Genomic DNA, 23,171 nt, shown 5'->3' with positions numbered 1-23,171 from the left:
CTGTTCCCATTTTAATTTGTTTTTTCAATAAATCAGCCTTCATTCCTATTCATCATGTAAAGCTGTTGGATGGCGAGCCGCTGCAGAATGCTAACTAATTTCATAATGCTCTGCATAAGGTGACCCACTTACAAGTTCATCCTTCAGTCGTGTTTAAGCTCTGGTCCTGATTTATGTAACAGCATATTGGTTTCATCAAGAGTTGTCTGATCACTCACTGTGTTGGCTCCTTCTTGACCTGTGCATGATTTGTATTCTCCTCGATTTTAGGGAGAACTTTCTGTCTCTGTGCACATATGTGCAGAAGAAGAGTAATAAACCTTCCTAAAAGTACTCAGTGCTTTGAGTTTTTCTGTCACTTAAAGATACATTGGAGTGGGAACTAAAAGGAGTTTTAAGGAGCCTGCTGCAGGCAGGGCAGGGGAAACTCAGCACGAGATGTCCCTCATGGCATCGCCTTGTTTGTACATTTTTGGACTGTGATTAACATTGGCTTTTGCGTGTTGTGAGTCACAGTCCCTTGGATTTGAGGGTGGGAAGGCAGGACAGTTCTTCTTCTATTTTTTGCCCATAACCATTTGTTTCTGCGCTGATAATCAAATTATAGGGAATTCCCTTCTCCTTACTTTAATTCCTGGTACTTACCTTATCTCCCTTGTTGAGAGTGAGGTGTGCTGCCCAATTGTATCAGGCTGGTGTGATTTATTGCCCTCACTTCTCTTTAAACCTGCATTTGAAGTTGTTAATGAGGGATTTAACCAAGCTGAGACACTGGGAGCTGCCCCACAATAAGCTACAAGTTTCCTCTGCTGTAAGTTTCAGCTTACTGACAGCTAATGAAGCTCCCAGTCCTGCAGGATACCACACAGTGCAGAAAGGTGGAATTGTCTGGATTCAGACCTGTGTGTGGAGCTACAGATGCTGTTCCTTTTCTCTTGTAGCATTCCTTCTTCTGCCGACTGACGGAAGATAAGAAATCTGAGAAGTTCTTTAAGGTTTTTTATGACCGCATGAAAGTGGCACAGCAAGAAATCAAGGCAACTGTCACAGTCAACACCAGTGACTTAGGAAACAAAAAGAAAGATGAAGACTCGGACAGAGATGTCCCCAACAGGAAAAGAGGTAATCCCCAGTCATTCCCTTTCTGAAGTGACAGGGAGTGTGTTTTGAACTCATTTCAATTGATGCAATAATGCTCTGATCTCTGATCCCACAGAGCAAAGTTCAGAGATCAGTGGTGCCCTGGCTCAGGATTTCGAGAGCTTCATCCCCTCTTCATCCATTTGTGAGGTTGTGCTATTGAAATGAGGAGAAGTCTTTCTGAGCTGAGACTCTGCTGCCTTGTCTCGTGACAAGCTGCCCAAATCTGATCCATAGGAACAACCCCGGGCCGTGGGTTGTGGTCAGTGCCTTCTCTAACAATAAGTGAAGAAACCCTAATTTTGTTCTGAAGCAGGTCCTTTTACCATAACTGCTGCTCGTGCTAGATGTGTGTGCCCTAACTAATTAATCCCCAGGTTTGTAACCCTGCTGTGGTTGGTCCGAGGTGCAGAGTGTGGCACGAGCCCTTCTCCTACACTAAACATACTCACCAAAGAGCTGCTGCTCAACAGCTGGGCCTGCGGGTGAAGCTGCCAGGGGACCGTGTGGACAGATTTCCTGGCCCTCCTTATCCAGCTTCCCTAAGGAAGATGTGTCCTGGTGTGTTGCAGTGAGGGAGCCCATGACCCAGATCACGGAGGAGGTGCGGGACCAGCTGCTGGAGGCGTCCGCGGCCACGCGCAAGGCGTACAACACCTACCGGAGAGAGGCCGACCCCGAGGAGCACTACTCGGCAGGGGAGGGAGCCCAGGCTGCAGCAGACAAGAGCAAAGATGAGCTGGAGATGAGTGCTGTCATCTCCATCATGCAGCCCATCCTGCGCTTCCTGCAGCTGCTCTGTGAAAACCACAACCGGGACTTGCAGGTACCGCCTGGCTCCGGGCAGCTGTGCTCAGGGTGCCTTGTGCTCTCACTGCTGCCACAACATTATCCCTAATCCCAGGCCTTTTTTAAATGGATTACGTGGCCAATTATTCTCTTTGGTCTTGACATTAATCCAAAAAAAAAAAGTATTTATACCTTGCTGGACTGATACGAGCAAATCCAGTTATCCAGTGGTCTTTGAAAGGTACATATATTAAAGGTGGTGGGATCAGCACTTCTTGGGGCTTTTAAAAAGTATGTGTTGAAAGCAAGCAGGTGTTGTACTCTGAAGTTACAGATTTGTTTTCGAAAGCAGAGGGAAAGAAATAAAGAAAAATCATGTAGGAAAATGAAGAAGGCATTGGGACTTTGGTTCCAGCAGCATTCAAAGCTTAACTTTCCAGTAACCAGGCTCTCCTGGATTTTCTTGGATCTGTTCATGTGCCTAGCTAGAGTTGAACACGTGGTAAAGGTGTTAGGAAAACCTCAGCTGGAGATGAATCTGCTGAGGGACATGAAGGACAATGAGAAGGATTTCAAGGTTGTATCCACACAGGAGGAGATAGGCAGAGGTGGGTTTGCTGTGGAATGGGGACAGCCCCTGGTGACAGAGGACATGGAGAAGGTCAGGGAACTCAGTGCCACCTTCAGTTTGCCCCTTGCTGGTAAGGGCCTTCACCAACCCTACATCCCTGAGACCCTGGCGAGGTGTGGAGCAAGGGAGTCTTACCCTTGGTGGAGGATCGGGGTGGGAAGCATCTAAACAAGCTGGATGTGCACCTAAACAAGCTGGATGCCCCAGGCTCTGTGTGGAATTCTGGCTCCAGTCCTGGGCTCCCGAGTCCAGCAGGGAGTGTCAGAGATGATCATGGGACTGGAGCATCTGATGGGCAAGGAGAGGCAGGGGAGCTGGGAGAAGTCAGGCTGGAGAGGAGAAGGCTCAGGATCTCTCCCCATGTGTGCAAACACCTGATGGGGGATGTGGAGAGGACGGGCCAGGCTCTGCTCCAGCTGCCTCGTGACAGGGGATGGAGTTGGCAGTGTCCAAAGGTCCTGGCAGCCTCGGTGTCCTGTGCTGCCCTGGGACGTGTTTGTAGAATTCCAGGGAGCCCAGAGCAGGTTCCCCCTTACAAAGGGGCTGCAATTCAGATGATTTTTGTTCAGTGCTGCCGAGCTGGGATGGAGGAGCTGGAGAGGTGCTGTACAATGTGCTAAATACCCTCAGAAAGAGCAATAATTGCCGTGATTGCCCATTGTTCCCTGGCCGGCAGGAGCGTGGGACCCTGCATGAGAGCTTTGCAGAGCTGCCAAACCGCTTCCCCTGAGCGGGAATGCCCCGGCAGCACGTGGGATCCCAGCTGCATGGAAACCTTCTGGGAGCATCTCTGAGTGCCCAGGTTACATACATCAGCCTTTCTCTCATTTTGAAGAAAAAGAGCCCTTTGATGTGTGTTTTGTCAGAGGATTTTCCTGCCGCTGGCGGTGCCGTTCCCGTGGCGCGGTTCCAAACCGCACGCGCAGGATCCGCTGCTGCCTTTGGCGAGGCACCCGCAGCTATAGGAGCACACTTGGATTGCAGCCAGTGCAGAAACTTGGCCTGAGCTCCTCCCTGTCCTGAACAATCCCTTTTCCCAAACAGCAGGTAGTTGTAGTCGGCTCTGAGAGAAAAAGGGATTTCTTTTTGTAACACCAATAACAACAAAAAAGGTAGAACAGCTCTTACAGTGTAATCCTCTTTCTGCCTGCCTGCCTCGAGGTTTGTCTTTCTCCCTCAGCCCCAAAGGGAAGGCAGAAGTGTCTGATCCTCCAAAATCTTGGTGTCTGCAGCTGGTACATGTAACTGAGCTCCCTGCAGTAGTGCCAGAGGAATTGCTGCCTGAAGGACCAGGGCAGGGCTCTCCAGGAGTGGCTCCCAGAATTATATTTGAACAAGGAGTTGGGATCACCTGCCTGGTGCAGGTGTGTGCTGGGCACCCTGAGCCTTTCCAGGCTGTTGGCAGCTGTGGGAGCTGATGGGCAAACACAGGGCAGTGCCAGTCATGCTGGAGGAGCTGCTGTGCAGAGGAGGAAGAGGAGGTCTCTGCGTGCTCGGGCAGCTGCAGTGCTGTGCCCTCTGCATCAGACAGCCCTTCCCTGCCCAGATACAGCCCCAGTTTGCTCCACTGGATGCTGATCCACAGCCCTGCATGGGGCTGCAGGAGCTGCAGTACCCTGTCCAAATGAATGCAAGGTAGAACAGCTCTTCCAGTGTAATCCTCTTTCTGCCCGCCTGCCTCGAGGTTTGTCTTTCTCCCTCAGCCCCAAAGGGAAGGCAGAAGTGTCTGATCCTCCAAAATCTTGGTGTCTGCAGCTGGTACACGTAACTGAGCTCCCTGCAGTAGTGCCAGAGGACTCGCTGCCTGAAGGACCAGGGCAGGGCTCTCCAGGAGTGGCTCCCAGAATTATATTTGAACAAGGAGTTGGGATCACCTGCCTGGTGCAGGTGTGTGCTGGGCACCCTGAGCCTTTCCAGGCTGTTGGCAGCTGTGGGAGCTTATGGGCAAACACAGGGCAGTGCCAGTTGTGCTGGAGGAGCTGCTGTGCAGAGGAGGAAGAGGAGGTCTCTGCGTGCTCGGGCAGCTGCAGTGCTGTGCCCTCTGCATCAGACAGCCCTTCCCTGCCCAGATACAGCCCCAGTTTGCTCCACTGGATGCTGTTCCACAGCCCTGCATGGGGCTGCAGGAGCTGCAGTACCCTCTCCAAATGAATGCAGGGCTGGGATGAGCAGGTGGATGATTCCCACGTGTTCCAGCTGGACCTGCCTGTGGCTGCTGGTTCTGGTGCAGGGTCTGCACACCTCGGGGTCATTCCCACGGGGAGCAGTGGGGTGGCACACTCAGCACTGCAGAGCTGTGTTCCCACTGCATAGCCTGCTCTGAAAATGAAGAGTTCACTCTGTCCTGGCTGAGACAGCAGCAGACACTCCCTGGGGCAGTTTCTCACAGTGCAGCAGGGGTTTGTTTTCTACAATTTTTTCCTTCCCCTTGTTTCAGCCTAACAATGTCCTCCTGCCTCTTGTGCCTCATTCCTCTTCTCTGCTTGCTGACTGTGGATCAGGCAGCTCAGGTACAAGCTTAGCTGCAATCAGAATAAATGCTGTGCTGCAGTCAGGGAGCATTTTTACTTCCTCACTTTGGGTATTATCCTTTAATTTTGCTTTTTTTTCTGGAGGGAAGACACGAGCTCCAATTTCTGTAGGATCAACCTTTATTACATTCTGACAAGTTAATCAGAAGTCAGATACTAAATGAGCAATCAGCTGAAATGTGCTGAATCACTGTCACCTTTAGTCTGCATTCACAGACAGCGTTTTTCCTTTTTTAGCTTCGCCTTCCATTGAATCTGCAATTTCTCTCTCTGTTTGCCTTAAAAGAATCATTAGTCTGACTCAGGCAGAGACAGCCAGGGACCAGTGCTGCTCTCTGGGCTGGCAGGAAAGACCCTGCTGGTTCCATACTCCATGGCTCCTGTTCCTCTGAGGGCTTTTTCACCCTGGAATTGCTGTTACCTGTTAGAATTAAGCTAAATAAGAGTTTTCCTGCTGAAACTTGAAGGAAAAGCAAGTGGTAGTGGCTGCTAATCTTTGCAGCACTGCTGGCAATGCACTGGCAAACAGCATCTGAGTCACTGGGAGATTGGTTTTCATTAGTTGTCCTTCAGTTTTGGGTGGGTTTGGTGCTTTCCTTTATTTGGAATATAGGAGAGTAGAAAGCTGTTACATCCACAGTGGCAAATCTGGCTTTTCATTAGAAGAGCTGCTCCTAATCAGCAGCTTCAAGCAGAAATCACAATAATTATGTGGAAGGAAATGCAGTGGAGAGAATTCCATCTTAAGGCACCTTCCTTCAGGGTGTGCACTCAGGTCCCTCCTGTGCAGGGGGAGCTGCTGTGAGACCCCAGCCAGGGAATCCAGAGAGGTCTGGGAGGAGGGAGCCTTGAGTGCTGCTGGCCAGGGAAGTGCAGCAGGTGGAGTGAAGCTTCCAGGCTGCAGAGAGCTTCCCAGAGTGCCTGCTCTGTGCTGGGTGTGTCAGGCTCTAATGGATCTCTCTGCTTAAGGGGTGCACTCTGTTCACTGCTGTACAGCATGAAGCCAACAAGCTGCTCAGGAGAGCAGCACGTTGCAAATAAGCCCTGGAAAGAGACTTAAACTGCTTGTACAGTGAGCCAGAGCAATCCACCATGCAGTGGAATTGGGGATGGATGGACTTAATAAATACTATCAGCCAAACAGCATTTTGCATGGTTTTTCCCCTCCCTCATGGCTTTGACACTCTCCTCACAGAATTTCCTACGCTGCCAGAACAACAAGACAAACTACAACCTGGTGTGTGAGACACTGCAGTTCCTGGACTGCATCTGTGGGAGCACCACTGGGGGACTTGGACTCCTGGGTCTGTATATAAATGAGAAAAACGTGGCCCTGATCAACCAGACGCTGGAAAGTTTGACTGAGTACTGCCAGGGGCCCTGCCACGAGAACCAGGTAATGAACCCAGAGCTGGGAAATGCATCCCCCTTCTCCCTGGGCCCCAGCTCTGCCAGCCTGCTGTTGTCTTACAGCACTGCTCACTTTGTTTCCCCCCCAAGCTGGAGGATTTTTTCCTTTATAGACAAGTTGATTATGAGGAGTTTTTCTCAGGGCCCCCTCTGAGGAATTGAAGCACTCAAAGCAGTAGAAGTATTTCTGCTTTGCTAAGATCTGTTTCATTAGACTGCACAGGGAGAGTGGGGAATTGCTGTACTTGATATAATCCCAGAATGGGTTGGGTTGGGAGGGGTCTTAAAGCCATCCCCTGCCATGGCAGGGACACCTCCCACTGTCCCAGGGACACCTCCACTGTCCCAGGCTGCTCCAAGCCCTGTCCAGCCTGGCCTTGGGCACTGCCAGGGATCCAGGGGCAGCCCCAGCTGCTCTGGGCACCCTGTGCCAGTTTCTGCTTATTCTCTCCATTTCCTTATTAATTGAACCATAATATCGTCCTGAAAGACTGGGATGTGATTCTTCTGTCTTGGTCTCTGCATGAGAATGTGTGAGGCTGTGCATGCCAGGGAGAACTGTCAGTGTCCCTCTGCTCTCTGGATCAGGTGGAATAAAACCCTTCAGGTGTTCTAGGTGTGGAGTTCAGTGACAGAACAGGAATCTCTCTCTGGTTTTTGAAGCCAGCACGCTGCTGTTTGTACATTTTAGGTACAGACCATTCCAAGAGCAGGGCTGAAGGGTAGGCAGGAGGTTATGGAAATTCCCTTTCTTTGTGCAGACAGCGCTGAAGTAGGTGTTGATTGGCACGTTTATAATTAAGAAAACTCTCCCTAATCTCAGCAAAACACTGTTCCTCCAGCCTGCAGGCTTTGGCATGGAAATGCTTCATTTATCAGCTGTGGTTCTCTGTGCTTCCTGAGGCCGGGGGCTCCAGTAGGACCATGGCTGAGGAGAGGAAGAGCTTGGAACAAAATGCCTTAAATCTTTTGTTGTTGCCCTGCCTGGAGCTCTGTGTGCAGTTTTCCAGCTCGGGCAGCCCACGAGGTGATGACAGAGGGGACTCTGGAGGGGTCACCAGCCCGGGCTGTGTTTGTAGTGCAGGCAATTAGTGAAGCCTGATGACTTTTCTTTGGACAGAACTGCATTGCTACCCACGAGTCCAACGGCATTGACATCATCACAGCATTAATTCTCAATGACATCAACCCTCTGGGAAAGAAGAGGATGGACCTCGTGTTGGAGCTGAAGGCAAGTGAATGCTCTGTGTGAGGCACGTTAACAGTGGGATAAAATGTGATTTTACTGTTAGAATTATGTGGGTGTTTGTTATATCCCAGTATTCATAAGTGCCCAAAAATTATATACATCAGTGAGCTGCAGGCAGTGCCCAAAGATGGTTTGTCACAGGTATTTCGTCTTCTAAATGATGACATGGAGCCACCAGTTCTCAGATGGGGAATGCAGGCAGTCAGAATATGCTGAGGAATCCTAAAATTGCTTCCTGTAAAAAATCTAAAGCTGATGAAAACTCTTCTGTTGTTGCTGAGCTTTTACGTGGACAGTGCAAGTGAAATTTCTCATGTTGCAAATACTTTCTTAACACTTTATTGGTGTTGTTTAATAGGTTGACATGAAATCAACAATTCTTTATAGCCATCCATATTAATGCTGAAATAATTAGCCCTGCTGCTGGTTTCAAAACACAAAAACACAGGAGCAGGTTCCCCTCTAGCAACAGCAGTCCCAGAGCACTCTTGCTTCAGCCTGTGCTTGAGAAATATTTCCTTTTTGACTTATTGCCCTGACTGACACTGCAGAGTCTCCTTGTTTTCCGTTGCCGACTCACACCATTATTATGGGTAATGTGGGTTTTTTATTATTGTAAATAAAAAATGCTTTTAGACTCGATTAGCATTATACTTCAAAATTAAATACTTTTATTGGGTTTTATTGTCAGGCATGATGGATTTTAATCTTAATTGTTCGTATTAAAGTAGTCTGGTGCCTTGTGGTAGTTTCCCATTTCCTCCCTGTGTTCCTTGGCGTGAGCAGACTGCAGAGTGATTTCAGTTAAAAGCAGCAAAGCACATCTGTGTCTTCAGCCCTGGCTGTCCCTTGATTTAATCAGCAGCATCTTCAGCAGAGCTGAGCTGCACCATTTGGGAGCTCGGAGCTTGTGGTGATGCTGCAGTATCCTTAAATCAAAACAAAACAACACAAGCATGAAACAGCAGCCTTTTTAGAAATTTAAACCTTGGCTAGGGTTAATTTGATGTCTTTCAATGAGTAGGATTTGGGGAATAAACTGCTAAAAAACCCTGTTAAGTTGTGTAATGAGAGGAGAGGGAGGGCTGGGTGAGGTGAGGCTGTGACAGCCCTGGGCTGGCTGGCACACTCTGCCTGCTGCCTGTGGGACCCGTGCCCCTGAAGCCCTTCTGGCAGCACAGTGGTGCCACTCAGGCTGGGTACCCTCATTTCTTGCTCCTGGCAGTGATTCCATTGCTTTTCCTTGCCCTCAGAACAACGCCTCCAAGCTGCTCCTGGCCATCATGGAGAGCAGGCACGACAGCGAGAACGCGGAGAGGATCCTCTACAACATGAGGCCCAAGGAGCTGGTGAGTCCCAGCACCCCTCCCCAGCTCCTGACCCTTCATTTGCCCAGGAGACAGAGAAGTGACAGTCCCTGTGGCCCCAGAGCTGTCCTGTGAGCCCTAGCAGGGTTCTGGGGCTGGTTCATGTGTGACTGGTGAAACACAAGCAGGAGATCCAAAGCACAGCCCGAGCACCACTGGCTCGTCCCAGTGCTCGGGGCTGCGTTGGAGCTGGGCTCTGAACGTGGTGCAGGTGCACAGAGGGTGGCCTGGAACATGTTACCTTCAGGGAAATGTGAGGTTCAGTTTGTTGAGCCAGTGAGCTGGGCTGAAGCAGAGTTCACTTTATCCAGACCTATCCACTGAGCTCCCTTGGGATGTCCCTGCTCTGCTCCATTCCCATCCACAGGAGTACTGAGGGTGTGCTGCCCTCAGCAGCTCCCACCCTTTGCCTGAGCCTCCTCTCCTTGCCTGTCTCCTTGTCCAGGTGGAGGTGATCAAGAAGGCCTATCTGCAGGGAGAGGTGGAGTTTGAGGATGGGGAGAACGGGGAAGATGTCGCGGCGTCTCCGAGGAACGTGGGACACAACATTTATATCTTGGCTCATCAGGTAGAGTCCCACCACGAGTCCCAAACTGGGAAAAGCCAGTCTGCTCTTCCCTGCAGCTGTCTTCATGGCTCATCTCTGAGACGGACTCACTGCACATTCTCTTGTTATCAGAGCAAATCCTAATTTTAATCAGAAACAAAAATAGTGCAATACAAGAAAATTTTGGGAATTTTCTTTTATCGTGGGAAGCAGGCAGGCTCTGGACCGAGTTCCTGAGGACACGTGGCTCAATTCTTGGCAGCACTGAGCAGCAGTGTATTTTTCAGCTGTATCAAAGGTTACTTTATTCTCCCAAAGAAATTCTACTCACAGATCAATTAAAGTGTAATCAGAAATCTTGGTCCTTGCCACATTCTCTCTGCTGGAGCCAAGCAGAGCCACTGTATTGATACAATGTGTGTTTGAAAGGTAAAAAACCAAAGGGGAGAAGACTGTATCTAAATCTACTTAATATATTGGTGCTACATCTCTCACTGCATCAGAGACTTCTTGTTCCTCCTGCATCCCAGCAGACAGACCCTCACTGTGCTGCAGGATGAATTTGGAGCATCCAGCAGCATTTTTGGAGCAGTACTCTGTACATCTGCTGCTCGGTTGATGCAGGTTTTCTCTTTGTCCCTGCCTGGATCTTTGGGTGATGAGCACACCTTTGAGTTGGGGTGGTGTAGAAGGACAGACCAAATGTGAATTTCTGTGTGATCAGAAAGATTCCAGGCAAAGGGTGGGAGAGGATGGGGAAAAGAGGAGTACAACACTGGCATTAAAGAAATACATATTTGAATCATTCTGACTTGCTCCCAAAATAGAGCTGCAGGGTGTCTGGTTGGAACAGAACAAGCCTTCTGTCAACTTTGCCCTTTCCTAGCAGCTGACTGCGTACTATTTCTTTTTTTATGCCAAAAATCAGAAATTTAATATCACAGAGAGACATCTGGTGTCTCCCACTCCCTGTGCATTCCTTTATTTTAGTTGGCTCGTCACAACAAAGAGCTGCAGAACATGCTGAAGCCAGGGGGTCAGATCGAGGGGGACGAGGCGCTGGAGTTCTACGCCAAGCACACGGCGCAGATCGAGGTAGGGAAGCCCAGGGCTGAGCCCCGGGGAGGGCAGCCCCAGGGCATTCATTATTCATGGTGCTGCCATGGCTCTGCCCGCCTGTGTGTGGACTGTTGTCTGTGATACAGAACATGCAGAGAGAGTTATTTATTTAATTCCCTGGCAGTGGAGGGGGGAGCTATTCCTGAGCTGTCATGTGTGGGCTCGGGGATGGAGCTGAGCAGAGCTCTCTTGGCAGCAGGAAGTGTGGCTTCACTTCTGTTACATTTTGGCCGGTGCTGTTGCTGAATCCAGAAAGTTTGTGATAGCTTTTTGCCACTCTTTCTGGATTCAAATGACAGTTTGGCCTCGTGTGCCATCTAAGAGCTTTATAAAAGTAAAATGTTCACAGATACGGAGATTGCCTGGAGGAGCTGTGGCTGCTCTGTCCCTGGAAGTGTCCCAGGCCAGCTTGGACAGGGCTTGGAGCAGCCTGGGACAATGGAAAGTGGCCTTGCCCATGGCAGGGGTGGCACTGGATGGGCTTTAAGGTCCTTCCAACCCAAACCAGTCCATGGTTCTGTGACTTCCCAGAACTCTGTAATGAGCAATACAGATATAACTGTTATTCCTTGTACTTGCCTATGGCTCAAATTTGGCAACTTTCTTGAGCTGGGCCATCACATTGCTCTGAACTCCATCCCAGCTTTGATGCGGGATTCTGTGGGCCCCTTGGAAATCCCAGCTTCCAGGATAAGACCACAGCATAGAAATTACAGTTCTGGAGCTAAACATAGACCTGCTCTGAAAGGTAAATTAAACGAAACCTGTGTTAAGCTGCTGTTCCTTGGAAATGTGTCTGCTGCTTTGAAATGGGGAGCGAAACAGGCAGAAAACCAAGCAGTAAAGGCACTCAGGAGTGGGAAGGGCTGACGAGGCTGCCGTGCAGATTGTCAGGTCGGACCGCACCATGGAGCAGATCGTGTTCCCCGTGCCCAGCATCTGCGAGTTCCTCACCAAGGAGTCCAAGCTGCGCATCTACTACACCACGGAGAGGGACGAGCAGGGCAGCAAGATCAACGACTTCTTCCTCAAGTCTGAGGACCTCTTCAACGAGATGAACTGGCAGAAGAAGCTGCGAGGTGGGTCAGTGCTGCTCCACGCGAGCGCCGAGGTCGGGCTTTGGGGGTTTGAAGCCTTGGCTGGGCAGCAGCTGGTCCCCAGTGTGGCAGCAGCCTCGGTGGTGGGCTGCCAGGGCTGCTCCTCTGCTCCCTGCCAGGGAGCTGCCAGCAGGGCTGGCTGAATACTGCAGCAACAGGGACCCTCTGGAGGGGATCCAGGGCACAGTGGGAAGGAGCAGCACAGGTCGTCCTCTTTGAGATCCAGCAGGAAGGAACAAACGTGTGGAGGAGTAGCTGAAATGAGGAGGAGGCAGGGAGGACCCAGCTGAAGAGAGCAGTGGGCTGTGCTGGATGCAGGGGGGGTAAGGCTGGGGAATGCAGCAAGGTTGGACTTGGTGGTTGTAAAGGTCTTTTCCAGCCATAAAGATGCTGTGGACTTAGGGCATCTCTAGGGATGGAGATGCTTAAGAACAAGTTCAAGATGGATTTCTGAGTAATTGTAAAGCAGAATTCATCCTTTTTTGGCAAGTAGACTGGCTGACAGGTTGATAAGTCCCTTCCATCCCTGTGATGCTAAAATGTCTGAACACAGGTACTTTCAAGCACTGATTTTCCCTCTGAGGTTCCCACTGGCAGCTGGGAAATCCCTCAAAATTATATTTTAATTCACACAGTTTCCCCCACATCCCCCAGTAAACCTTTTAGTTCATTTGCTTAATATTTGTTCTGGTTCAGCTGAAGGCTGAATGCTGCTGAGGCTCAGTGGGCAGTGCTGAGGACTGAGCAGCAGTGACCCTGTGAAATGTGAGATAAGGCAGCTCCTCCCTGCTGGACTCAACCCCAGCCATCTGACAGCACTGCTGCTCCCCTGCCCTGCACCAGCTCCACTCCAGCTCCTGGTGCAAGAGCAGCTCTGCTCTGGAACCCCCTCATGGGGCAGATGTGGGATTGCTTCCAAAAATCTGAGAGCTCTGCAAGAAATCCGGGAGTGTGACATCCTAAACAAATTGCCACTTCTACAGCATCCATATATTCTGTTGGATTTTGTTGTTTGAGTCACTTTGTCTTCGAGGCTGTCTCCAAGCAAGCTGTGAAGGCATCCATCATTAACAGCAGACCACAAATTAGCCAAGATCCACCTGCAGAACTGGAGAATATTTTATTTTTCCTTGAAAAAACTGGGATCATTTATTCTGTCTCTAACAGCCAGGTCTTGTCTGGCCTCTCATTTTTTGCATTTGTAGAGTTATTTCTCACATTTTCAGTAGTTTGTGCTGGAGCTGTGACCTCTGGCAGTGCTCTGTGTGCTCATGTGCTGCCAGTTAGAGTCTATTCAACCCTCAAAAAGACTTCTAAAATAAAGATCCATGTACTTCTCCCTTCAGCTCACAGTACTGTCCTATAATCTGAGCACCACAAGTCTCTTAATTGTTAATTAAGAATGGAAATGAGCTGCCAAAGCCAGGCAGAAGCACTGCACAGGCAGAGTCAGTGTCCATCACCAAAGGAAGGTTTAAAGTTAAACCTGGACCTTTATATTCACCCCTATATAATTCCACAGAAATTAATTAAACCTGGTTGCACATTCTTCCAGTTAAAAGGAAATTGAGAACGTGCAGATATTGTGCAATTCTTTACCTCTTTGTTAGCTGGGGATGTTAGAGGAGGGAGTTTTCTGGAGAGAGGTGGTGGCTACTGCAAGGCTCAGAACTGCTGCATGTAATAAATGAAATTATCACCCAGCCCCAAAGTCTGCATTTTCAGCTCGTTCCTAAATTTTACTGAGAGCTTTTTCTTTGCTCTCTGGTATCTAAACCAGCTGCCTCAGGCTCAGAACTGCTGCATGTAATAAATGAAATTATCACCCAGCCCCAAAGTCTGAATTTTCAGCTTGTTCCTAAATTTTACTGAGAGCCTTTTTTTTTTGCTCTCTGATATCTAAACCAGCTGCCTTCTTCCACCAGGGCAAAACAGTCCTTTCCCTTTGAGAGCATTTTTAATGGATTTTTTTTCACTACTCTAGATTTCAGGAGGGCACAGTTTGCTGTGCAGCAAGCCTGCAGGAGCTGAAATCAGAGGGATTTTGCCTGGATGCAGAGGGAATTACCCAAGGCAGCTTTTGTTGGGTTCACGACCACTTCAGCAAAGGAATCTTTCTGCTTTCTGCCTCTTGGTTCTGGCTGCAGGGATTATTAAAATTAGGAGTCTTTTTGAGAAGTATTTCTGGGTAACATTAAGGATTTAAATGTGCTGTTGCTTGTACATTGAGCTCTGTGCAGATGTGCTGAGTCCTTTGCCCCCAGGGCAGAGGGAAGGCCAGGGAGCTTCACCCCTGGTTATTCTGGGGCTATTTTGGGCTGTTCTCAGCAGAAAATGAATTTGCAGGTGACAGTGTGTGGTGCAGGTGAGCTGCTGCCAGCAGCAGAACACAGAGCAATGGGGCTGGAGCTCATTTTCCCCCTCCAAATTGTTCTTGGGGTGACTCTGAGTACAAAGGATATTATTAGGGGAAGCTTCAAGTGCTTGATCTCTGCAGTTTCTCAGCTTGTTCTCTTGCTGCTGCTAAACCATGTTGGAAACAGGGATCCTTTGCCTTAAAACACCATCTAGGAAACTTGAAGGGCCCTCAAGATGAAGGATAATTAAATAAACTTCAGAATAAGCCGTGCATATTACTACTTTTGATGCTGTGCTTTTGGGCAAACTGAAAACAAACTTGTTTTGGTGGTGATATTTTTTTTTAATAGAGAGACCTCTTATTTTTACTAAAGGCTCTGTTAAAAAGAAACAATTTTCTGTCTTTCAGCTCAGCCTTTCCTGTACTGGTGTGCTCGGAACATGTCCTTCTGGAGCAGCATTTCCTTTAACCTGGCTGTCCTCATGAACCTGCTCGTGGCATTTTTCTACCCATTCAAGGGGATTCGAGGAGGTACTGATGCTTAACCTAAAAAGAGCAAATAATTCTGCCTAAAAAGAGCCCAATTCTGCTCTCCCCACTCGTGTCTATGCACTGCTGTTTACATCAGTGAGGGCAGAATTTGGCTTTTTAAATTGCCTTGTTTTAAATTGTGCTGTTCTCTTACTCTTTCTTGAGGCATTTTTAAGGAAAATGTAGAGCTATGCTTTTTCCTAGGGGAAAAAATTACCTGAGACAAACATCCACCTTTAATTGCTCCACTGTTTCACTTCAGTTTAAAGTCCTGTAATTAAGGATTGAGCTAAAAATAGGTGAAATGTTGAACGTGTTGTTTTCCTTGAGCTTGCAGTTTATTAGTGGCATTTTCCACACACTTTTCCTGGTGCTGCAGGAGGCCTGTGAGTGCTGGGGGTGGGTGACATCCTCCTGCCTTGGCAGGGGAACAGTGACCAGCAGGAATCCCTGGAGGACGAGGGAGAGGAGCCCATTCAGCACTGCCTGAGTGGGGAGCAGAGCATTCCCAGGGGAGCAGGGTGCCACATTCCTGCCACCAGCTCTGGGCTGGCACGGTGGGATTGCTCAGTGACAGGTCCCTGGTGGCTCTCAGAGCCAGCCCAGTGAGCACTGAGCAGCTCCAGCCTCTCCCCAGGGCTGCACCCTGGCAGGGCAGGGTGGGAGATCCACAGGGATGTTCTCAGCAGTGTCACATGCATCACTTGCACAGTGATGGGGATGTCTAGCTAGGAGCTTCTTCCTTGTGTGTAGGGGGATTGCATCCTGAAAAAGCCTGTCAGAGGGATGGTTTAGACCGAATTCCAGAGTTCCTGAGAGGGGGAAGAGAGCAGTTTTACCTTCTGCAGCTGCTGCTCCTCAGTGTCACACCCAGAGTGGGGACAGCCCAGGTCCTGGCTGGAAGGTTCTAACAAGCCCAAAGAGCAACTGAATTTCTGTCTCTGGTTGCAAAGATCCCAAGTTAAAAGCTCTGAATTTATGGCTGCCAGGAAAGCTGCTGGTTAAATGAGTTCCCTGAGATTGCAAACTGCAAGACTGGTGGGGGGATCCTTTGGCATTTTGAAGATGCCCTACCCTACATATTTGAAATTCTTTGGTTATCAGGTAACATTTTGATAAAACCTCTTCCTCTCCTAGTTGGAATCCAAAAAGCAAAATAAATAAATAGATGTGTATCTTATATTTAGCTTAAAAAAAAAAAAAGACTCTTCCAAACAGACTGTTTGGGGGAAGTTGTCAGTGTCTTGAATTGCTCAGACACGGTGAACTGAGCAGCTGATGAGCATCTGACAGTAGCAGAAGCTGTAAAACTTCTGACTTGAGGAGCAGAAACAAAACTGGATGCCTGGAACTGGGTACTGGAATGGTGAGAACTCCAGAGACAGGTAGAGCTCCCTGCTGGCTGTGTGTTCCTCCTGCCTGTGGCTGTGCAGGGGTCCCCGTGCTCCAGCTCTGGGGTCAAGGTGAGGAGTGAGCGCCCTTAGCTCGGTGTGCCAGGACAAGGACCCTGCTCCCAGCCTCTGTCCCTGGGAGGAGAGGGCAGCCTGTGGCCCTGCCCTGAGGTGGCACAGTGGCTCCCACGAGGTCCTGGCACTGCCCTGCCTGCTGGGTGTTCAGGGAGCACCCGTGTGCCTCCCTCACTCCAGGTGTTTCTTCAGCGCTGCTGGGAGCTGCTGCAACTCCCGAAAGCAAATGAATTCCCAATAAATCTTATTTAGATTTTAGATAAGTCGTTCCTAACTAAGCTGCTGCACATTTCCTCTGTCCCTCCCCGTGCTGTTGCTTGTTCCCACCCAGTGACTCCATTCCCAGCTCTGCACCTTGTGCTGTGTGACAGCTCCAGGAGCCCAAACTCCCCCCAGGCAGCCAAAACAGCTGTTCAACTTTATGCTTATTAACTTTTAATTTCCATCCATCCTCTGCTGTCTTTATTAATCTGCAGTGATTTGAACAAGATTAAATGGCTGCTCGTGGTAGTCAGATGAGAGTAATATTTCCTAAGCTGCCTGAATTTGGGAGCAGGGGGGAAAAGCCCTGGCTGAGGATCTTGCCAGTCAGACACAAGTTCTGTGAGAATGTGCTTGCAGAAGGGCTGCAGAGTGCTGTGAAATTTGGGGCATCTTGCTTTTTTGTCTGTTGAGGAACCTGTTGCTTGAAGGCAAAAATTTTTAAAGTTATCTTTGAGGAAGAGGTGTCTGACATTCTGCATAAACCTCGGGTAAATGGTGTTTTGGGCTGGATCGTTTTTATGGCTCTTTCAGGGAAGTGTATTTTTAGCTGCACAGGCTGGGTGTTGTGTAAGCAGCCAGTCTCAGGGGACAGTCTAAATAGACCCAGAAATAGCAAGAGATGCCAAAAATGGGTGTGAGGGTCTGACCAAAAGCACATCGGGGGAGTGTCAGGGAGTGTCCTCACCTGCCCAGGCACTGCAAAAGGGGCTGCAAAGGGCCCTCAGCACTCAGGTGTGAACACCACAATGAAGATCCTGTAGCACTTACCACCTGCATAAGGGTTTAGTGACGAGTTTGTAATTAAAGCCTGCTGCAGGCTGTGGGCTCAGCTTTGCTGCTGTGCCACCAGGGATGGCTGAAGGGGGTGGGTGATGCCCCACCAAAGGCAGTGCCCTGGTGGCTTTGCTCGTGCAGGAACGGGTGTGTTTTGCCTCTGCCCAGGCACGCTGGAGCCCCACCTGTCTGGCTTGCTGTGGACAGCCATGCTCATCTCCCTGGCCATCGTCATCGCCCTGCCCAAGCCCCACGGCATCCGCGCCCTCATCGCCTCCACCATCCTGCGCCTCATCTTCTCCGTGGGCCTGCAGCCCACCCTCTTCCTGCTGGGAGCCTTCAATGTAAGAACCACTGGGCTTTGCTGACCTCCTCTTGCCCCTGGTGTCAGGGTTCTTTACCTGCTGGTGAAGACATGGAGCAGAAATAGCCTGGGATGCTGCTGGGAGGAGTGATTCCCTCCGTGGGCTGCTCCTCGCGCGAGTGCTCTGAGTCGTGCATTTAATCCTGGTTCCCCAGGCTGCACACAGAGCTCTGAGGTTTTGCTCAGTGTAGGAACAGCTCCAGCCTCAGACAGGCACGGGGAGGAGTCTGTGACCTAAAGCACGAGGTTATTCACCCAAAGTGCCTCAGTATTTATGGGGATGTGTGAGGCTCACTAAATGATGCGCTGTGAGTCTGATGGGAGAGCTGGGAAGGGGCTCAGCCTGGAGAAAAGGAGCTCAGGGGGGACCTTGTGGCTCTGCACAGCTCCTGCCCGGAGGGGACAGCCAGGGGGGTTGGGCTCTGCTCCCGGGGAACAGGGACAGGAGGAGAGGAATGGCCTCAGGCTGGGCTGGGGAGGCTCAGGTTGGACTCAGCAGGAATTTTTTCATGGAAAGGTGGTCAGGCCTTGGCAGAGCTTGCTCAGCAAAGTGCCAACTTACCTCCAGCTTGAAAAACCAGTCTGTTTTCCCTGATATTGTAACTAATTTCTGGTCGATCTTTCCTTAGGTGTGTAATAAAATCATTTTCCTGATGAGTTTTGTGGGTAACTGCGGAACCTTCACGCGAGGATACAAGGCCATGATCATGGACGTGGAGTTCCTCTATCACCTGCTCTACCTGCTGATCTGTGCCCTGGGGCTCTTCGTGCACGAGTTCTTTTACAGCCTCTTGGTGGGTGTTTGCTTGGCCCTCAGAACATCTTCTGCTCTGTTTGTGAAGTCCCATCTTGGGCATATCCAAGAAAATTGGGAAAATATCTGTTTTTCTGCTGGGAAACTGTTGAACAAGCACTGGGAATAGTCACAGACTGGAGGTTTTCTTTAGGAGAAGTTAGTGAGGGAGACAGCAGGACTCCTGCCACACCCCCTCTGCTGATTCTTGCATAGACAGATAGGGGTGGACAGGGGGGGATGGATTTAAACCAAAAGAGGAGAGGTTTAGATGAGATAGGAGGAAGAAATCCTTCCCTGGCAGGGTGGGCAGCCCTGGCACAGGTGCCCAGAGCAGCTGGGGCTGCCCCTGGATCCCTGGCAGTGCCCAAGGCCAGGCTGGACACTGGGGCTGGAGCAGCCTGGCACAGTGGGATGTGTCCCTGCCATGGGGTAGGATGAGATGGGCTGAGATGCTTTGCTGTGTTATCATCAATAATTTGTAGCACAGTGTCTGTGCTTTCTGAGCAGCTGGATGACTTTGGGGTGTCTCCCTGGCAGTATCCAGGCTCCAGCCCTGGCACATGTGTTCCCTCTGGCTGGGGTGGGATTCACCTTGCACAGCACAGTGCTTCTAGGATAACACTGAAGGAGGGGATCTGGTGGTGGTGGAGAAGATGAAGAAGATGAACAGCTGAAGCAAAGCTGAAATCCCATTCAGAACAGGCTATTTTTGTGGCTTTGGGTGGTGTCTGCCACATCCTCTGGGACCTGAGCTGGTGATTTGCTGTGTTCATGGAGGTCCAATTTAACAAATACCTGTCCTGTGATCCACGAGGATCACAGCCACAACTGCCTGGACTCTGCTGTGGGTTGTCCCAGACCCAGTTAAAAATGAAAGAAACATCAGCACAGAAATCCAAACACAGATTTTGGGGAAAAATATCACTTATTTAATAAAATGCTCAGTAAATTAAGATTCAAAGAAAACAACAAATTGCAAATTGCAGTGAGCTCTTTGGAGGCTGTGAGGGGGTAGATAATACTACAAAACCAGGCAGCAGTCTGTGCTGGCAGCGTGGTGCGGCAGGAACGCTGCCCGCTGCACTGCTGCTGCAGGGGAGGGCACAGCTGCCTCAGCTCCTGCTGCTCCCCAGCGCACGGGCCAGGACACGATGGCAGCAGAGGTGCTGCTGCTCCATGTGCTCCTGTTGGCTGTCCCCAGCTCTTTGACCTGGTGTACCGGGAGGAGACGCTGCTCAACGTCATCAAGAGCGTCACCCGCAACGGGCGCTCCATCATCCTGACGGCCGTGCTGGCCCTCATCCTGGTCTACCTGTTCTCCATCGTGGGCTACCTCTTCTTCAAGGATGACTTCATCCTGGAAGTGGACAAGCTCCCCAACGAGACCCTGCTGCCAGGTCAGTAGCAGCAGCTCGTTCCTGTGGGCTGTGTTGGAGACAAAACGGGTTCTTGTTCCTCAGGGCATGGGCAGGACAAGGGGAAGGGATCCAGCTGTGCCAGGGGTGCCCAGTGGGACAGCAGCAGGAATTTCTCCATGGAAGGGCTGGTCAGGTATTGGAAGGGGCTGCCCAGGGAGGTTTGGAGTGCCCCTCCCTGGAGGTGTCCAAGGAAGGCCTGGATGTGGCACTGAGTGCTCTAGGTTGGTGACGAGGTAGGGCATCAGCCACTAGATGAAGAATCTTGGAGGTCTTTTCCAGCCTCAGTGTGCCTGGGATTCTGTGAAATAAAAAAGCTTTTGTGGTTGAATTTAAAGCCATGGAATGTGTAAATCAGAAAGAAACTGTGCCCTTCTAAACTCTAGGGTAAGATACTGCTCTCAATGCCTTGTCATTGCACTCTGAGTGTGATGGGAACCCCAGCACCTGAGGAGTCACCCTGCAAGGTGTTGGAGCATCCTTTGATGCAGCATTTTGTGGTTTCAGATCACACAGAGCCCGGTGAAACCATGACTGGCGAGTTCCTCTACTCAGACCTGTGCAAGGCAGGGAGCAGTGAAAACTGCTCCTCCATCATTCCCTCCGACCGTGAGTACCTCTCTGGGATTCCTAACCCACACCTGAGTTTGCACTCTTTTTTTTAGTTAATCACCTTCAATTAAAATATCTTCTTTAGAAAATCCTGTGCAGTAAATTTGAGAACAAAGCTATCACGAGATTAACTTGAAATAGGATTAATTTAGGCCAGCAGCATAAATAACATCAGTTACATGAAGTGACTAAAGCAGAGAAACTTACACCTAAACCAGACCTCATAAAACACTGCCATACTCTTTAATTTTCTGCATCAATTGCAGAAGGAAGAGATGCAGTTTGCCTCTTTGCAAAGTTTATTATTTTAAAACATGAGGCTATTAAATGTGATCTCAGAGGATAATGCCCTGTGAAATATGGTTTATTGGCAGCATTGTTCTGTCTCAAACTAAGGAAACTGTTTTAATATCATGGCAGGAAGTGCTCGATGGATTAAGTAGACAAGGATAGGTTTGGGGGGTTTGGAGATCAAGAAAGTGAGATATTGCCTGGGTATTGAAATATTTCAGTTTTATTTCTAGAAAATGTAATTTCCATGTGGGAGATTTACGGTGCTGGCTGGGAGGGGCAGACAGAACATCCCAGTGTCTCTGGGAAGGGCAGCTCTTGCATGGCCATCAAAGGTCAACGATGGCCACCAGCCCCTGCTCACAGGAGGAAGGCTCTGCTTTGCTCAGGGCTCCTCTCTGAGACAGCAAAATTCAGCCTTGCTGCAGGAAAAGCTGCTTCTTTCAGCTCCTTCATTCTGGCTGCAGGAAGGAAAACTCAGGCATGTTTTTGTATCACAAATAACCAGCAGAGTGCCAGGGTCTTGTGTGCTCAGGGGTGTTCGTGGTGCCCCACATTTGGCCACTGCTCTCGGGGTTTGGTTATTTCAGGCTTGCTCAGGCACTGGGGCCTCTCCAGAGCTGCCTGTGGGAGGGTGGGATCTGCTCATGAAACGAAAGTTGTGAGATGTTTAATGGGTACAGGGGAGTGTGTGAGGTTAGGGAGTGGATTTTAGCAGCTCTGCAAGTGAAGCTGGAGCCTGGAGCTGAGCGAAGAGAAGGTCAGGAGAGGTGTGCTGCTTTTCTAGCAGAATGCTGTTTCCACAAGCAGTGATCTTTTAGCCATTTGAAAGCTCCGAGTGGAAGTTGCCATTTTGAGTGCAGCCCAAAGGCTGTGCAATCTGTCAGGCACCAGGGGAGAGTGGAAGAGGCAACACTTTGTCCTCTGAGCTGTCAAAAAGCTCGGGTTCTGTATAAACAGGCATCTGCTGAGCTGAGCTGTGCATGCGAGCAGGGATGGAAGGAGATTGCACCGAGTCACAGGCAGCAGTTCAGGCACAAAGGAAAACTGGTGGTGGGGAGAGGAGGGCAGGGAGGAGATCTGCTCCTGGGGGGGCTCTGGAGGGGATCCAGGGAAGGCCACGGGATGAGGAGGGGTCTGGAGCATCTTCCTTGTGGGCAGAGACTGTTCAGGGCCTGTTTAGTCCAAGGAAGACTGAGAGGGGATCCCATCAATCCATACAATATCCCCAGGGGGTGTCAGAGAATGGTTTCTGACCCTTCCCAGTGGTTCCCAGTGACAGGACAAGGAGCAGTGGCCATAAACTAAAACAGGTTCTGCCTCAGCATGAGGAAGAGCTTCTTTCCATGGAGGGGGCAGAGCCCTGGAGCAGCTGCTCAGGGAATCACAGAGTTTCCCTTTCTGGAGACATCCCAAACCCACCTGGACATGTTCTGTGTCACTGCTCCAGGTGACCCTGCTGGGCAGGGGTTGGAGGGATGATCTGCAGAGATCCCCCCAACCCACACTGTTCTGTGATATTGGGGGAATGAACCTACAGGGATTTGCAGCACAGGCTGGCAGTCTGAGGGGGGGGGAGAGAGCATACCCAGCAAAGAATGGAGAGGAGGATTCAGAGCTAATCTTGGCTGTGAAACGTGTCTTTGCTTGCTGTGTTCCCAGAGCTGATCACTGAGGAGATGGAGGAAGAGAACAAGGAGCATACGTGCGAGACGCTGCTGATGTGCATTGTTACTGTTCTGAGTCACGGGCTCAGGAGCGGGGGTGGAGTAGGTGATGTGCTCAGGAAACCTTCCAAAGAGGTAAATTACCAGGGCTGGGGGTGGAGGAGTGCTCCTGAGCAGGGCTGGCAGCTGCTCTGCTGGGAGAGAGTGTGTGCACTGCTCCCAGCACGGGGACAGACGTGCTGCCCCTGGGGTGACATCCTGGGGACACACTGAGCACCAGCCACTTCTCCCAGGCTTCCACGGCTTCTGGGATGTCCAGAGAGCAGGAATGGGAGAGCTGAGGAGCTGAAGGAAGGAGATGAGTACACATGAGTGAGGGAGGAGCCTGAGGTGGCTCAGGACAATGCTGAGGTGGCTGCTGGATGCCAGGAGCTTTTGTGGGAGCATCCCTAGGGAGAGGTGATGTGTCAGATGGGAGGGATGAGAGCACAGGGACCAGGCTGGGCTGGTGGGAGCGTGGGGGAGGAAGGATGATGTGGTTTGGAGCTGTCATCAGAGTGAGGACCAGGCTAAGCAGCAGGAATTTTCCATAACACCCCTCTGGCTCCCCCTCTGACTGCTGTCTAAGCTTTTGTGTCCATCATTTAGGAAGAAATTCTTCCCTGTGAGGGTGGGCAGCCCTGGCACAGGTGCCCAGAGCAGCTGGGGCTGCCCTGGATCCCTGGCAGTGCCCAAGGCCAGGTTGGACACTG

At 50.3% G+C, this 23,171-nt stretch overlaps 1 protein-coding gene across 1 annotated transcript in view; it reads left to right on the top strand.

Annotated features, from left to right (window-relative positions):
* Nucleotides 1–23,171, top strand: part of ITPR1 (inositol 1,4,5-trisphosphate receptor type 1) — a 156,223-nt gene that overhangs the window by 114,491 nt on the left and 18,561 nt on the right. The window contains exons 41-54 of the mRNA XM_041461959.1: nt 942–1,122; nt 1,713–1,966; nt 6,287–6,487; nt 7,622–7,732; nt 9,004–9,099; nt 9,563–9,685; nt 10,655–10,759; nt 11,670–11,862; nt 14,648–14,770; nt 17,443–17,618; nt 18,268–18,432; nt 19,636–19,831; nt 20,357–20,458; nt 22,415–22,554. Coding sequence (XP_041317893.1) covers nt 942–1,122; nt 1,713–1,966; nt 6,287–6,487; nt 7,622–7,732; nt 9,004–9,099; nt 9,563–9,685; nt 10,655–10,759; nt 11,670–11,862; nt 14,648–14,770; nt 17,443–17,618; nt 18,268–18,432; nt 19,636–19,831; nt 20,357–20,458; nt 22,415–22,554 — 2,166 coding nt within the window. The remainder of the gene's footprint in view (nt 1–941; nt 1,123–1,712; nt 1,967–6,286; nt 6,488–7,621; nt 7,733–9,003; nt 9,100–9,562; nt 9,686–10,654; nt 10,760–11,669; nt 11,863–14,647; nt 14,771–17,442; nt 17,619–18,267; nt 18,433–19,635; nt 19,832–20,356; nt 20,459–22,414; nt 22,555–23,171) is intronic.

The sequence above is a fragment of the Pyrgilauda ruficollis genome, unplaced genomic scaffold (assembly GCF_017590135.1).
Source record: "Pyrgilauda ruficollis isolate IOZ18807 unplaced genomic scaffold, ASM1759013v1 scaffold10, whole genome shotgun sequence".
Classification (NCBI taxonomy): Eukaryota; Metazoa; Chordata; class Aves; order Passeriformes; family Passeridae; genus Pyrgilauda; species Pyrgilauda ruficollis.
Note: the sequence above shows the minus strand (reverse complement) of the source record. Positions and strands in the feature narration are given on the sequence as shown.